At 29.2% G+C, this 13,586-nt stretch overlaps 3 protein-coding genes across 6 annotated transcripts; 1 reads left to right on the top strand and 2 right to left on the bottom strand.

Annotated features, from left to right (window-relative positions):
* Positions 1 to 1,728: 1,728 nt before the first annotated feature.
* LOC110622169 (acyl carrier protein 3, mitochondrial) lies at positions 1,729 to 3,739 on the top strand. 4 transcript variants are annotated; one of them, XM_021766589.2, is made up of 3 exons: positions 1,729 to 1,821; positions 2,845 to 3,054; positions 3,313 to 3,739. In XM_021766589.2, exons 2-3 carry the CDS (start codon positions 2,857 to 2,859, stop codon positions 3,499 to 3,501), a joined length of 387 nt encoding a protein of 128 aa, XP_021622281.1. In that variant the 5' UTR covers positions 1,729 to 1,821; positions 2,845 to 2,856; the 3' UTR covers positions 3,502 to 3,739. The 4 variants fall into 4 exon arrangements, with proteins under 4 accessions (XP_021622281.1, XP_021622284.1, XP_021622283.1 ...); XM_021766592.2 differs by lacking the exon at positions 1,729 to 1,821 and adding an exon at positions 1,828 to 2,224; XM_021766591.2 differs by lacking the exon at positions 1,729 to 1,821 and adding an exon at positions 1,828 to 2,255.
* On the bottom strand, positions 3,621 to 7,171 carry LOC110622168. Its single transcript, XM_021766587.2, has 2 exons — positions 6,869 to 7,171; positions 3,621 to 4,255 (listed from the first exon to the last, which is right to left on the bottom strand). The coding sequence occupies exons 1-2, from the start codon at positions 7,107 to 7,109 to the stop codon at positions 3,915 to 3,917; spliced, it is 582 nt and encodes a 193-aa protein (XP_021622279.1). The 5' UTR covers positions 7,110 to 7,171; the 3' UTR covers positions 3,621 to 3,914.
* Positions 7,172 to 9,380: 2,209 nt separating this feature from the next.
* Positions 9,381 to 13,201, bottom strand: LOC110623029 (oligopeptide transporter 3). The gene is made up of 6 exons (XM_043960278.1): positions 12,573 to 13,201; positions 12,133 to 12,230; positions 11,038 to 11,607; positions 10,699 to 10,954; positions 10,284 to 10,466; positions 9,381 to 10,189 (listed from the first exon to the last, which is right to left on the bottom strand). Exons 1-6 carry the CDS (start codon positions 13,086 to 13,088, stop codon positions 9,572 to 9,574), a joined length of 2,241 nt encoding a protein of 746 aa, XP_043816213.1. The 5' UTR covers positions 13,089 to 13,201; the 3' UTR covers positions 9,381 to 9,571.
* Between the last annotated feature and the right edge of the window lie 385 nt (positions 13,202 to 13,586).

The following is a 13,586-nucleotide window of genomic DNA, read 5'->3' as shown; positions in this document are numbered from 1 at the left end:
ATTTAGTTTTTTTTTCTCTTTTGGTGTTTTAGCCAAAGATGCGACCACTGATCTTCCGAATGTCTTGATAATTGTTTTTGCAACTATTCAATATTGAAATATTGGAATATGTGAATTTCTTAAAAAGTTTAGATTATTTTGTCCCATAAACTAAAAAGGTTGGGATATAAATATGGATCCATAAAAATATTTAGATTATTTTAGTCAATAAGTAAAAACTATAAATTAAAAAATAATAAAAATGCTAAGTAAGATGACAGGATGACAATATTAGATTTTAATCAAAATTAATTTGAGGTCATATATAAAATCGCGAAAAATTTTAAAAGTTTAGTTTAATTGTTCAAGATTGAAAGTTTAGAATATAAATATAATTTGATAAAAACATTTTGATTATTTGAGTTAATTGACCATACATTTTAATTACTTTTTTATGATATAATATTTAATTATTTTATATATATAATACATAATAAATATATTATAAAGGACTATTTACATGAAAAATCTAAAAATTTTTGATTTTTTGTAATTTAATTCAAAATAATACATAATAAATATATTATAAAGGACTATTTGTATGAAAATTTTAAAATTTTTTAATTTTTTGCAATTTAATCCAAGAAGTTGATAAAATTGTCCAAAATCGCAAATTTTGTTGCAATTAATTATAACTAAATTTAAAACTTGAATTGAGGATAGTGTGTTTTACTTATATAGCAAGATGATGTAAGATATTTTATTTTACTCATATGCCTCATAGATAAATGTTATTGATACAAAAAAATTTAAAATTTTTAGTTATTTTATAATTTAATACAAAATTTTAAAAATTAATATAATTCAGCTCAAAATTTCTAATTTATTATTTTTCACTACAAAATTTCTAGATTTCTATTATTATACTTCATTTTTATATGTTTGGTGCAAAAATACTATAATAGAACTTCTTTCTATTTTTAAATTCTGATTTTCTTAATTTTTTTGAGTTTTAATTATATCTACTCTTCTACTCTTAATATAATATCTCTGCTTATATTTTCAAGTGCTGACTTATACTATTAAGCTATAACAGAAAATTAATAGCGCAATTGTAAATAGTACGACTATAATTTCTATTTTTTATTATATTGACATAATTTTTATAATAAATATAGTGAAATTTATTATGATAAACACTTAACAAAGTATTTAGAAAATAAAAAATTAATAAAAATGAAATTTGTTGTAATTTTTATTAAAATTAATGGTAAATAAAAATAAGTTAAAGTTATAATTTTTTACATTAAATTAGACGAGATGAAAATAAATAAATTTAAAAATTTTAAATTAAATTATATTATTTTTTGAAATTTTAAATTAAATTATAAAATAAATAAAAATTTTAGATTTTCTTTTATAATAGTATGAGGAAAATACACCCTCCCTAATCAAACTTTTAAGTTTGGATATAATTGCAACAAAATTTATAATTTTGAACAATTTTATTAATTTTAAAAATTTTGAAATAAATTACAAAATAATGAAAAAATTTTAAATTTTTAATGCAAATAGACCTTATAAATTTTATAATATGCCTATAATTAAAAATAATTAAATGATTTAATAATTTTATAAATACAATTATTAAAAATGAATAAATAAAAAATAATATTATGTAAACTATGCATAATTATAATATATACAATATTATATTAATACAAAAAAATAGATATAATTACGTTTATATCCTGGGATGTGTACGGCGTAGCCTCATTGCGGCAATAAAGCAAACACTTATATAACCATTCTCTACTTAGAAGCCCCAGGGCACAGAATTTGGTAAGTCGTAGTTCTTGTTTCTGCTTCCTTTCAATACTCCTCGGCCTTCGTGATTCTTTATTTTGATAATTAATTAGGTTCTTCTTCACGGAGCTTGGCTTTCTTTCATGAACTATAGGTTTCGTTGAATTTGGGTGGCTTTTTCCCTTCGTTCCCTTGTTCTGTGTCCTTCGTATAGCGACTTAGAATCTTTTTCTCTAGGCCATTTCCCATCTGGGTTATGCTCATACATGTCTTTTAGTTTTTGAGATTGTGCAGTGCCGTTAGGAAGATTGGTTCTGGCGCATTTTATTGTGTAGTTACGATCCATATTTTGCTATTACAATGGTCATCGAGTAGATTGGATGAAATGGATCCGTCTATCCTGCCCCAATCTGGTTGGATTTAATTGACGCCTTGTTGAGTTGGGTTATACTCTAACAATCAAACTTTCGGTATTTTTTTATCATAAGGATTTAATACAGTAGTTTATTCTTTTAGGTACTGTTTATAAAGCTTTACAAGTAGGAAGCAATTAAAATTGCACATCCCATGTTATGTATAAGATTTTTGTGCAGTTTTGTTAAAGCTATTGATCTCTTTATCTGGCTAATTGTAGAAAGGAAGTGAAGGCATTATTACATTATTCATTCTGCCTCTGTTTTGATATTGGAATTTCCTAGAAGTTTCTCTGGTGAAATATATATTATCCAATTTGCAGTCCCAACTGCTAAAATGCATTCCATGGATCAATTTGTAGAAGATAAAAGAAAAACCATTTTCTATGGTGTCGGTGCTTTTTCTTATTCTAGTCTTTTCATGTGCATTTGGACCGTTTTCAACAGTGGAAGTGTAATTCATTTCATTTTAGTTGCATTTTATAGAATGATGAAACTTGCTTGTATACAAATAGAATTCTCCATTTGTCCTCAATTTGAAATTTGCTTATCATTCAGCTGTTTCTCACATACAAACACTATGTACTGACTTTTTCATGTTAAATGATTTGCATATTTTGATTTCAAATGCATACGTTATTTTCAGCTTGTTGCTAACATGCAAGGCATAAGGAACTCCATCTTGAGCCATGTGAGGCTGAGAAGTTTTGCTCAACAGCAACTGCTCACTCAGAGAAAAAATGTCTTCAAGCAACTGCACCAGCAAATGTGTGCATTAAGTGGTTCAAGCCCTGATCAAATTATGGACCGAGTGATAGGATTGGTTAAGAAATTTGATAACATTGACGCTGCCATGGTAATTAATGCATGGCTCCCTTCAGATATCTTCTGTGTGTATATTTGTGTTTGTGTCCATTTTATGATGGTTTGAATTGGCAGACTACCTTTTCTCTTTTTTTAATGTGAAATTAAATATGTCATGCATTAATGCTGATTATTTAGTTGTTGCTTTTCGTCAAATAAGTTTCAGCTAAAGAATCAAGCTTTCCTTCATACCCTAAAGATTGAAAATTATTGAAATGATGAATATTCCTTTTGCTTGATGGCTGGACAGGTTACTGAAACAGCTTATTTCCAGAAAGATTTGTCCCTTGACAGCTTGGATAGGGTGGAGCTTGTTATGGCTTTTGAGCAAGAATTTTCCATGGAAATCCCTGATGAGGAAGCAGATAAGCTTACTTGTTGTGCTGATGTTGCGAAGTACATAGCTTCAGGAGCTGAAAAGAAGACTTCTGCCTCCTGAATTGATTTTAGTATACAACAAGGGCACTCTTGATGATATGTTATGCAGATTATTGATGTATTCTTAGATGTCTAGTTTTGGCATTAACTTCATCACTTCTCATTCTGATCATATATAACGGTTGTCAGACCCATGATCACTTCTAGTTTCTTTTATTGATACTGTGCTAGTGTCATTGTTTACAGAGCAAGACTGGAAATTTTCTTGTATCTATCACAGCCCGCATTGTTGTTTTCAATATTTACAAACAGACTATAGGCATCACCTCTCTCTCTCTCTCTCTCTCCATTTGAGTTTTAAAACTGACAGGACTGGAATTGAAAACTTGCAACTCATTGCTGTGACTGAAGAAGCGCCATCCAAATGAGCCATAGGACTTCATCTCCATCCTCAACTCAAGAACTGGGAATATGTTATGCAAGCTGTTCATCACTTCTCTCCCTGTTTGTGCAAGCTAGTAAAGGTCTAGATCTCAAATGCAGAAATGTAATATTTCCAGCAGTATAACTGCGGACGCCGTTGGTATCTGAAGATAACTTCAGTGCCATTTGTTTTGTTGCAAAAGCAGGGAAGCAGGCTGAGTTCTTTGGCATTCTCACAACCTTGACTGAACATATTCTGTCCAAGTTGGGAATCGCATGAAGGTGAGAAGGAAGATCAATTTGAAAGTCTCCATATTCATCAGTGATGACCTGTGCAGAAGTTGTTTTGCTCCACTTCTCTTTTGTGTCACAGTTGATGGTAACCATAGCACCTGCATGAATTTCAAAGCCAGATGGTGAGGTTTAACAAAAACCAAATAATGATATTGCCTAAACAGGAAAAATTACACAATAAAGCTGTTAATATATGTAGAAATATTACATAAAATGACAAATAAATAGTAAATTGAATCAGTTTTTCTGTGGAAAAAAACTGTAAATTAGTTAATAGTTTTTCACTAAATAGGCAGATGCTTCAGCTTTCAATTGAATAGGCCTCTGACTATCCCTTTTCTATTTTTCACAGGTAAATTATAATTTAATCCCCATAGTTTAATTAAGAATCACTTATTTAGCCTTTGTAATTTTAAAAGTCCAATAAATTAGTCAATTGTACACCAAGATTGTCTTATTCATTTATAATTGGGCAATTGATTTAAAAAGCCATATGTTTCCACATATTTGCGTTTTAATCCAATTCTCTTAATTTTAGTTTAATTAGCACAGTTTTTGCATTTTGATACAACTTTAATTAATATGTAAATTTTTAAATTTGATAGTATGTGTGCATCTCACATTATCATTATTATTAAAATTTACATAAATTAATGATCAAAATTACTGAAAAAGTCTCAATATTTATATTATTTTACGTTTTAATCTAAACTTCAAAATTTTAGATGAATTGGCTCAATATTAATTAATTTTTAAAAATTAAAATATAAAAATTCAGATAAAATGCTGAATGTAATATTTTATATTTTTTAAATATAAATTAATTTTATATATAAAAATAATATTAACTTATATTTAACCCTAGTTAAATGTTGTATTCAATTCTAAAAATAATAGTAATTTATCTACCTTTAAGTATACCATTGACAATTTTAACGGTATATTATTTTATATTAATAATTATAAAAATTTATATTATTTTTAATTATTTTAAATATTAATATTTTAAATTAAATAATATATTTATTATAAAATATTTATAATTATTTCTCTAAAATAAAATTAATTATCATTAAAGATTTAAATTATATATTTAATAATTGGATTGCTTATTTTAATTTTAATTTTAAAAATTAATCAAAATTACACTCAAATATAAAATATTAAATTAATTTATCTAAAATTTAAATGTTTAAAATAAAATATAAAATAATATAAATATCAAACTTTTTTATCAATTAGCCAATTAAATAATAATAATACACGTCACATCTCACTTAAATTATTAAATTATTATATAAACTATTAAATTTAAAAATTTATATATAGCTGAAATTATACCAAAATATAAAAGAACAATTAAATTAATTGCATCAATTTGAACTTTATAATTTAGTTTTTATAATTTCATATATTTCAATAATTTAGTTTTTATCGTTGAAATATATGCTTCAATTCAGTTTAAAAAAATAATAATATAACCATGTCACTATTTTTTTTATATATAAAAAAATTTACTTGCAGATATATTCTGTAGTCAGTTTTCACATATTAAAAATTAAGTTAAAAACTCTAATTTATAAAAGCTACTTACATCAGTACAAACTAGATTAACCTTAAATCTCTTGAGTTACTACTCAATAATAATGATGGGCCACTAATAATATGATTAATTAATTATTATTATTATTTTTTAATTTTTAAACTATTATTTTATTTTTTTATATCTATAAATAATTATGGTAAATGTTTGTTTTACCTATAAATTATTTCAATCCTAAACTATAATTTTGATATTAGTACCATCATTATAATTATTTATTCTTAGATTTTGAAAATAAATAATGAAATGCATTATACACAAATTATGGTGAAATGTTGCTATTGATGTGGGATTTATGATCTATATAAAAATCTCATATAAAAATTAAAAGCAGAAACAAGGCCTCGGCTGAAGGTGACAGTTTTTGGGTGGCTTAGGGTTAGGGTTTTATGTTTGTTGGATCTTAGCTTAGACTCCTGCCATTCTCTACCTGGACTAACAAGAAACTCAATATATTTATTATATATAAATTAAAATGCATGGTGAAAATAGGTTAAGCAGCTATATATCCTGTTGGGTTAAGCTTTTCTTTAGCATTTGCCTGAAATTTAAATTGTAGCTTTTGACTCTTCACCTATCCCATGACTTATTTCCTAACCCTAATGGTTTTCTTTGATCACAAGTTTGGCTGAAAACTACTCCATATCTATGTTAGTTTAGAAAATGCACTCATTCAATTTAACAACACACCAATAAATTAAATATTTATACACACTACTACAATAAAAAATAAAGTACTCTGATCGAGTATTTGTTTTATTTATAATAATAGAATTCTCGATCTCATTTAAAAGAGAAAAGTATCGAACTACTCATCCTAACAATCGTTCGTTCATAAGAGATAAAGTGCTTTTATTGAGTATTTGCTCTATTTATAATAATTAAATTCTCAATCTTATTTAAAAGAGAAAAGTGTCGAACCACTCATCCTAACGATAGTTCGTTAGTAACAAATAATGGATGATTTTTAATGAATAATTGGATTTATAGATGATACAAGATATTAAGTTTATTAACTAAAGATTAATAATATTCTTTGTAAAACATGCAGTAATTAATAATAAAGATTAAAGCAAATAATTAGTAAAACGAACCAGAAAGCACAAACCTGAAACAGGCCATGTTTGAATGTGAGGTTCATCACAAGCTTCACAGAGAACAGTGCCAGTGATGAGAACAGTAGAAAGCTTGTCCTCTCCATAACCAGCCAATCTCACCATTTCCTCTCTGCTGGACAAGTCGTAAATCGGGTTGATATTTTTGTATCCTTCAGCCATTGACGTCTGACGCGAGAAGAAGAAGATGAAGATGAAGATCACGAGATTGCTGCAGCCGCTAAAGTTGGTCATCTTCTTTGTGCTCTTGTCTTAGATCTTCCGTTTCGTAAGCTCACCACCTTAGCTTTGGGTATTTATAAGGGGCTCTCATCATCATATATATATTTGCCATTGTCACGTCTTCTTATTACACTTGGGTCCTCAGGGCCTATCCCTTTGTTGGATTATAGGATGGCAAAGTTGAAAATCGGAAGAAGTAGAGGGGCAAGTACGTAATTTAGGAAGCAGAATGTGTAAGAATTTGAAATAAAGGAAGTTGAAATGTAGAGGTTGGTAGCCTACTTCTTGTCGTTTAGATATTCAATCTTACTATTTTATGTCTAAAGCACAAAGGCCGTTTACCAAAGCTTAAAAGACACACAGACACTTCTTGTAATAATAATGTTTAGCAAATTCTGTTATTTTTCAAGCCTGCCCCAACTATCTTCATCCACATTTACTTCCTATCCCTTCCTCCTAACAATCTTGTACAATTAAGTCCCTATTTATTTTATAAAAATTATATTTGTATGTAAAAAATATATTAAAAGAAATTTATTTTTCAAGAATTTGATTGCAATTTCAAAAACTAAAGCATGTTAATGAAATATATAATATAAAATAAAAAAATTATAAAAAACTATAGTTTTAATATTTTACATAGCAATGTGTAAAAGTATAATGATAAATCATAATTAAAAGGACCATTTTGTAAACTTTATAACTAAAATTAAAAATATAGAGATTACATTATATATTTTACTAAACTTTAAAGATTAAAATATAATTTATTTTAATTAAAAATTATTTTTAATTAATTTTTAAATGACGTAGCATTTATTAATAGTGTTAACGGCAGTGCAGTGTTCTCAAAATGAGTTGCCTGCCTCCGTTGTGACGAGTCGATTTTAAAACGGACTGAACTAAAAAATTCATTAAAAAACGTTCAATCTGGAGCCGCGAATGAGCGCGAATTTTTTTTTTTAAACAAAAAATTTTAATTAAAATTAAAAAATAATTAAATTCACATAACATATTATACCAACTATAATTAATAAATAAATAAAATATTATAATTAATAAATAAATTTCAATTCAATATCTTTTCTAATTGATATTTATTTATAAAAACAATAAAATTAATAAATAAGATGGTGTTATTTTAGTATTTTTAGAATGAGTAGTCTGTAAACCCATTCGATCTGATTCGGTATGTATAGATTCGATCATAAGATGAACTTGAAAAAAAAAATCATTTTAAACATGAACCTCAAATTTCTCATTCAAATAAAAATAAAAAAGTAAAATTATTATCTTAATATTATTAGGGTAATGGTTTATTATTAATTTAAAATTATTATAAAAAAATTTAATATTTTACTCTAAATATATAATAATATATTTTAATAAGTTATTCTTTTTAAAAATTATAATATTTTTTATTTATTGTAAAAATATAAATAAACTACTGTTTTTATGTTATGATAGAAAAAAATATAATAATCTTTAAAATATTATTATTAACATATCACTATAATTTAAATATATAAAATAATAATTTTTTAATCGCTGTTTTAAATTTATTTTTTTATTAATTATTGTATTAATAAATTTTATTAACGATTTTAAATATGTTGATATTCTCTAGCTAATTTTAAAAAATTTTATTAAACAAGAAAATATTTTAAATTATAATATAAAATTATAATTAAATTGTTAATGTTAAAACTAAAAGTTTTTTCGTTTTAAATAATTTTAATTTCATAAAAATTAATTATTATTAAATGAGGAAAAACAATATTAATAAAAAAAATAGATGATAAAAGTTGAAAGATGTTTAAAAGAAAAAGCAAATGATAAAAAAATGAAATTAGAAAAAGGGGAAACAAATAAAAAGAAAATGAGGAAAAAATGATGAAAGAAAAAAAAATAAGAAAAAATTATATAAAAGAAAAAATGATGAAGCAGGAAAATAAAATGCCAAAAATAAAACAAAATGAAAAAATAAATTTAAAAAAAAATAATGAACGAAGAATAAAATAAAATAAAATAAAATAAAATAATAGAATTATTAAAAAAAAGTTTTAATTGAATTGAATTTTTCAAAATTCTTGATTCCAAAAGAGGAATCAACACTGATTAGGCAACTTATTACTTGTGTTTTGATTATCCATATGTAGAAATTATTGAGAAGAGATGAAGTTTTGTCCAAGGGTGCAAGAGGATTTGGTATTCTCTTCAGTAGGCTTATAGGCATTTAAAGGGATTAAAGCACCTCTCTGAATAGGAGAAAAACTAGCCAGATTTCATAGTTCAAAAGCTTGGAATGCATTACCATTTTTGAAAATCAAAGCTGAGTAGACAAGCCATGGTGGTTCAAAACTACATATACTGCTTTCATTTTCTGCGTCGCCTTTGGCAGAAGGTATAGAAGCATGTACAAATATAGAGAGGTAGTTATTTTAAGGTTTTTTCCTGCTTCTACTGCTGAATGTCTATTTAAAAACAGGGCATCCTTCAACCATGATACCTGGTGCAGTAGGACATGAAGCCAAAGGACAGTGATCAATTTTTGTACCCCACCACTTCAAATTTACCCCTTCATTTTGCAGAGCAAAGAACAACAACACACCCATGAAAGCTGTTCCAGCATCCAATGCTGCAGACAGAACATAGTTATATTTCTGCCACCAGCGCTTGCGATATCGGAAAACAAAGTAATTGAAGATTGTTCCAGTGATGAGCCAACTCGCTATGTTGGTGGGAGTTGCAGGTGGCATTCCAGCAAAACCATAAGATATAACTGGTATGTTTATCAATGGAATCCATGTCTTCTCAGGGAACATTTTGCTCAGTATCCAAACAGGTACTGGCAAGAAAGCACCAATAAGGAATAGCCATACCAGATTACGATACATTCCTCCAGGTCCAAAGAGTCGTCTTGGACCGATCAGTCCCCAGATGACTGAAGCATCAAAAGTGACTCTGTATTTAGGACATGTCCATGGACTTTCAGGATGAAGTGCTTCAACATCACAGATGTTTTCGATATTCTCCAACATCCACCATGCAACTGCAAGATTGACAGTACCAGCAACCAAAGTCCCCACCAACTGAGGAAATCCAACCAGCAAATTATCAGTGTTTTACTGTAAGACAAACCAAAAATTTCAAATGCTAAACTTCCCAAGTTTCTAAGTGCGTTACCTGAGCCACATACATGCAGCGAGGTGGTATCTTCATGTAATGCCCAAGTTTCAGGTCAGATAAGAAAGAGAGAGCATGGATTGTGCTAATTCGTCCATAAATCTTGAAAAGCAAATTTGCAATGGGTTTTCCTGGCAGGATATACCCAATTATGAACTGCGCTATTATGTCATATCCTGGTTGCTGCATTGCAGAGACAAGAACACAATGAACTTTATGAACTTCAAAAATTAAATAGTATATTATTATAAAGATTAAATACTAATTGTTAGCCACGATGGGATAGTTTTGTATAAAGGTCAAATGTCAAAAGACCTATTTTAGCTGATTCTTTTTGAATTTTGTTTAGAAGTTTGCTATGTGTAAGACACAAAGAAGAGGAGAGAACAATGTATTAGAAAATTGGTTGTATTACCTGGTTAGTAGTTGCTTGAATGACACCAATAGGAAGAGTAACAATCCATGCCAAGCCAAAGGCAAAGAGCATACCCCACCATTTCAGCTGCACATCTTTACTCCACACAAAAGACATCAATAGAGATAAGGCAATGCTCCCTATCAATAAAATGAAGAACCACCATTCAGGCACTTGTTTGTAATTCTTCATCAGTTTTGCATGAATGTCCATTTTCGCATTCTTCATCGCAGATCGACTTTGCATCAAAATATCTCTAGACAATACAAAATCACACTTCAATATTCAAGTCTAAAAGGGCATTAACAATTCAATAAGAAGCACAACAATGAAGCCTACCTTCCATGAAACAATGCCACATGAGTGAGAGTTGCAGTAAACCTTGCAAACCCGGATCCGATAGACAAGGCAAAGAGAGGACTAAGATAAAGCTTCCCATAACTATCATAAGCAGGAATATTAAGTTGGTAATCTGGGGTCAAGATCTTTGTAGTATCATATTTATGTCCGCTAGAAGTGAAGAGCTGATTAGAAAATATTGGAAACTTTCGAGCATCGAAAGTGTTATACTTCCAATAACACAGAGGGACTATGATGTATATAAACATGACAAATCCAATCCCAACATTGAGAATGGAAGACCAAGGAGTCACCAGGGGACTTCCATGGTATGCTGAGATACCAGCCCAGTCAAGGGTGAAAGCACCAACACCGAGCCCGTGGTAACCAGACCCTACTTGTTGAGCTGTGATGCTGTGAGGCCATATCCAGCAGACCCAGGAGAAAAATGTCAATATTGGGAACAAGTAGCCAGGAAGTGCATAATAAAGAAAGCTTGCTGTCATCACTATTAGGAAGAATCGCATTCGAGTCATGCCTTTACTTTTCGGCTCCTTTTCATGGAGAGCTCTGTAGAGACAAAGTTTTGTGCATCTATTTTGGTCAGCAAATTCTTTAAGCAATAGAGCAATAGACTAGTTTTGCATCATTCACAGTCTTGTGCATATCGTTTTATAAAATAAAAGAACAAGAGAAAAGAATTTCGTCATTTGTTGGCAATATTTTAATGCCTGTAGAGATGCTCCTCGAATAACCTTTAAGGCCAGAATTTAGAGTTCTCAAGTAAGAAGCATACTATTGTCACCTGTTAATAAATGAAACTTATGTCCTCAGCTTCATTCTATATATTTTAAATCTTACTCCATGTTTTATCAAAAAAATAATTTAAAATTCATCTAATTCATTCAAACATGTTAATCACTCGATAATCATTGTGGTTTCACTCTTAAAAAACCCAGTTGAAACAGAAGGTTCAAAAACTTGAAAGAGGATAGCAATCTCTTTCCTTTTCCAACTTTTTCTTAGCAACCAAACAGGCGTTTAGAAAATTTGTAAGGATGAAAGAAAGAGAAAATTTTGAGGAGAAAAACTGACCTAAATAGAGAAACCTGTGCAAGATTTGAAGGCCACCACATTTCAACAGGATCAACCAGATATCTCCTAAGCATCCCAGCCCATCCATATCCCAATATCTGCAGACCATCATACATACAAATGGAAGGAAATTAAAACAAAAGCCAAAGAAAGAGACCTAATTAAAAAAACAAATAATAATAATAATAATTTTAAAAAGGATATAAAAAGATGAATAACTAAAATGTAAAGTAGGCAGTGAGTGTAAGCTAAGTTTTAACTAATAAAATGAAACCTTTCTGCAGCCCCCCCCCCCCCCCAAAAAAAAAAAAAAAAAGAAAGAAAGAAAAACAAAGAAATGAAAATTCAGAAAACAATTGAACTGAAAAAAAAAAAAAAGTAAACTTTTAGCAGAAAGAAAAAGAAAAAGCAAGAGAAGACAGAAAAAGAATTTAAAATACCTGAGTAGTCAAGACTATAAGGAGCCCACAAAGAAAACTGAGGCTCTGCTTGTAATAAGCTTTCATAACAGTAATGGCACCAATCGAGTAGGCATCTCCCCCACCAAAAGACACACCACAATTAGCAAAGATAGTGATGATCACATGCTCTTTGATGTTAAAAGGACCAGGATTCAAACTAAAACTCCACCCAAAAATCTTATACACCTTAGTTGGAAGAGTCCTGGCCATGAACTTGCCAATGGGGAGGACCCCAATCTGCATGAGAATGGCTGAGATTGTGAGAGGCTGAGTACGGTAGGTGAAGAAAGTGTTTAAGAATATCAGGAGCACACATGAAGCTAAACCCAGAAACCAAGCACGAAATGTCATCACTGGAAGAGTTGGGTCATCAGTTTCCGGCACCACCAGAGCCACCTCCTCTATAGGACACCTTTCGTGCTCTGTTGAGCCTCCGTTTGCGGCCTTTTCATCCTCTAAACCACCATCACCATGGATTTGGCTCTTGCCCTCCATTGATGAACACCAAAAACAGATGCAGATAGGCCTCTCTCTCTCTCTCTCTCTCTCTCCCTCTCTCTCCCTCTCTCTTATCTGTAGGCAGTAGCCAAGAATGGCGCTTTCGAGTGAGAAGCGTTTAAGAGAAGAGTTAGCTTGTTTTATACTGAAGATGGTGATTATCATTTTTTATGACTAAAATGCCCTTGGTGAAGTGAATATTTTACGAATTTGTCAAATTCCTCAAGTCTTCACTCGGTCGACGGGGACTGGGACTAAGGTTTGGTTGGAGGGTCTTGTCTATATGACTTTATTGGGAAAAATCGTATGAACTATAATACCCTTCATGTTTCTGTGGACACTTGACAGGTAACCATTAAATAATTATTTAATTATTTTTCAAGGAACACTTATCTTGTTATAATTCCCAAAAAAAAAAAAAACCCCTAAATAAATTTTCATTATTAATTTCAAAAATTTCTTTATTAGTTATAGCAAAATATTTCAGAAAATTGT

Source organism: Manihot esculenta, chromosome 9 (assembly GCF_001659605.2).
Source record: "Manihot esculenta cultivar AM560-2 chromosome 9, M.esculenta_v8, whole genome shotgun sequence".
NCBI classification, from domain to species: Eukaryota; Viridiplantae; Streptophyta; class Magnoliopsida; order Malpighiales; family Euphorbiaceae; genus Manihot; species Manihot esculenta.
This window is presented reverse-complemented; position numbering and strand designations above follow the sequence as displayed.

Excerpts from the sequence above, each read along its gene's own strand:
- LOC110622169 (XM_021766588.2), top strand. The coding sequence starts at position 2,536 with ATGCATTCCATGGATCAATTTGTAGAAGATAAAAGAAAAACCATTTTC. Across the intron at positions 2,590-2,844 it reads GAAAAACCATTTTCTATGGT|CTTGTTGCTAACATGCAAGG; the intron begins GTCGGTGCTTTT and ends CGTTATTTTCAG. Across the intron at positions 3,055-3,312 it reads ATAACATTGACGCTGCCATG|GTTACTGAAACAGCTTATTT; the intron begins GTAATTAATGCA and ends ATGGCTGGACAG.
- LOC110622168 (XM_021766587.2), bottom strand. The coding sequence starts at position 7,109 with ATGACCAACTTTAGCGGCTGCAGCAATCTCGTGATCTTCATCTTCATC. Across the intron at positions 4,256-6,868 it reads TCAAACATGGCCTGTTTCAG|GTGCTATGGTTACCATCAAC; the intron begins GTTTGTGCTTTC and ends AAATTCATGCAG.
- LOC110623029 (XM_043960278.1), bottom strand. The coding sequence starts at position 13,088 with ATGGAGGGCAAGAGCCAAATCCATGGTGATGGTGGTTTAGAGGATGAA. Across the intron at positions 12,231-12,572 it reads TTATAGTCTTGACTACTCAG|ATATTGGGATATGGATGGGC; the intron begins GTATTTTAAATT and ends GATGGTCTGCAG. Across the intron at positions 10,467-10,698 it reads TTCAAGCAACTACTAACCAG|CAACCAGGATATGACATAAT; the intron begins GTAATACAACCA and ends TCTGCAATGCAG.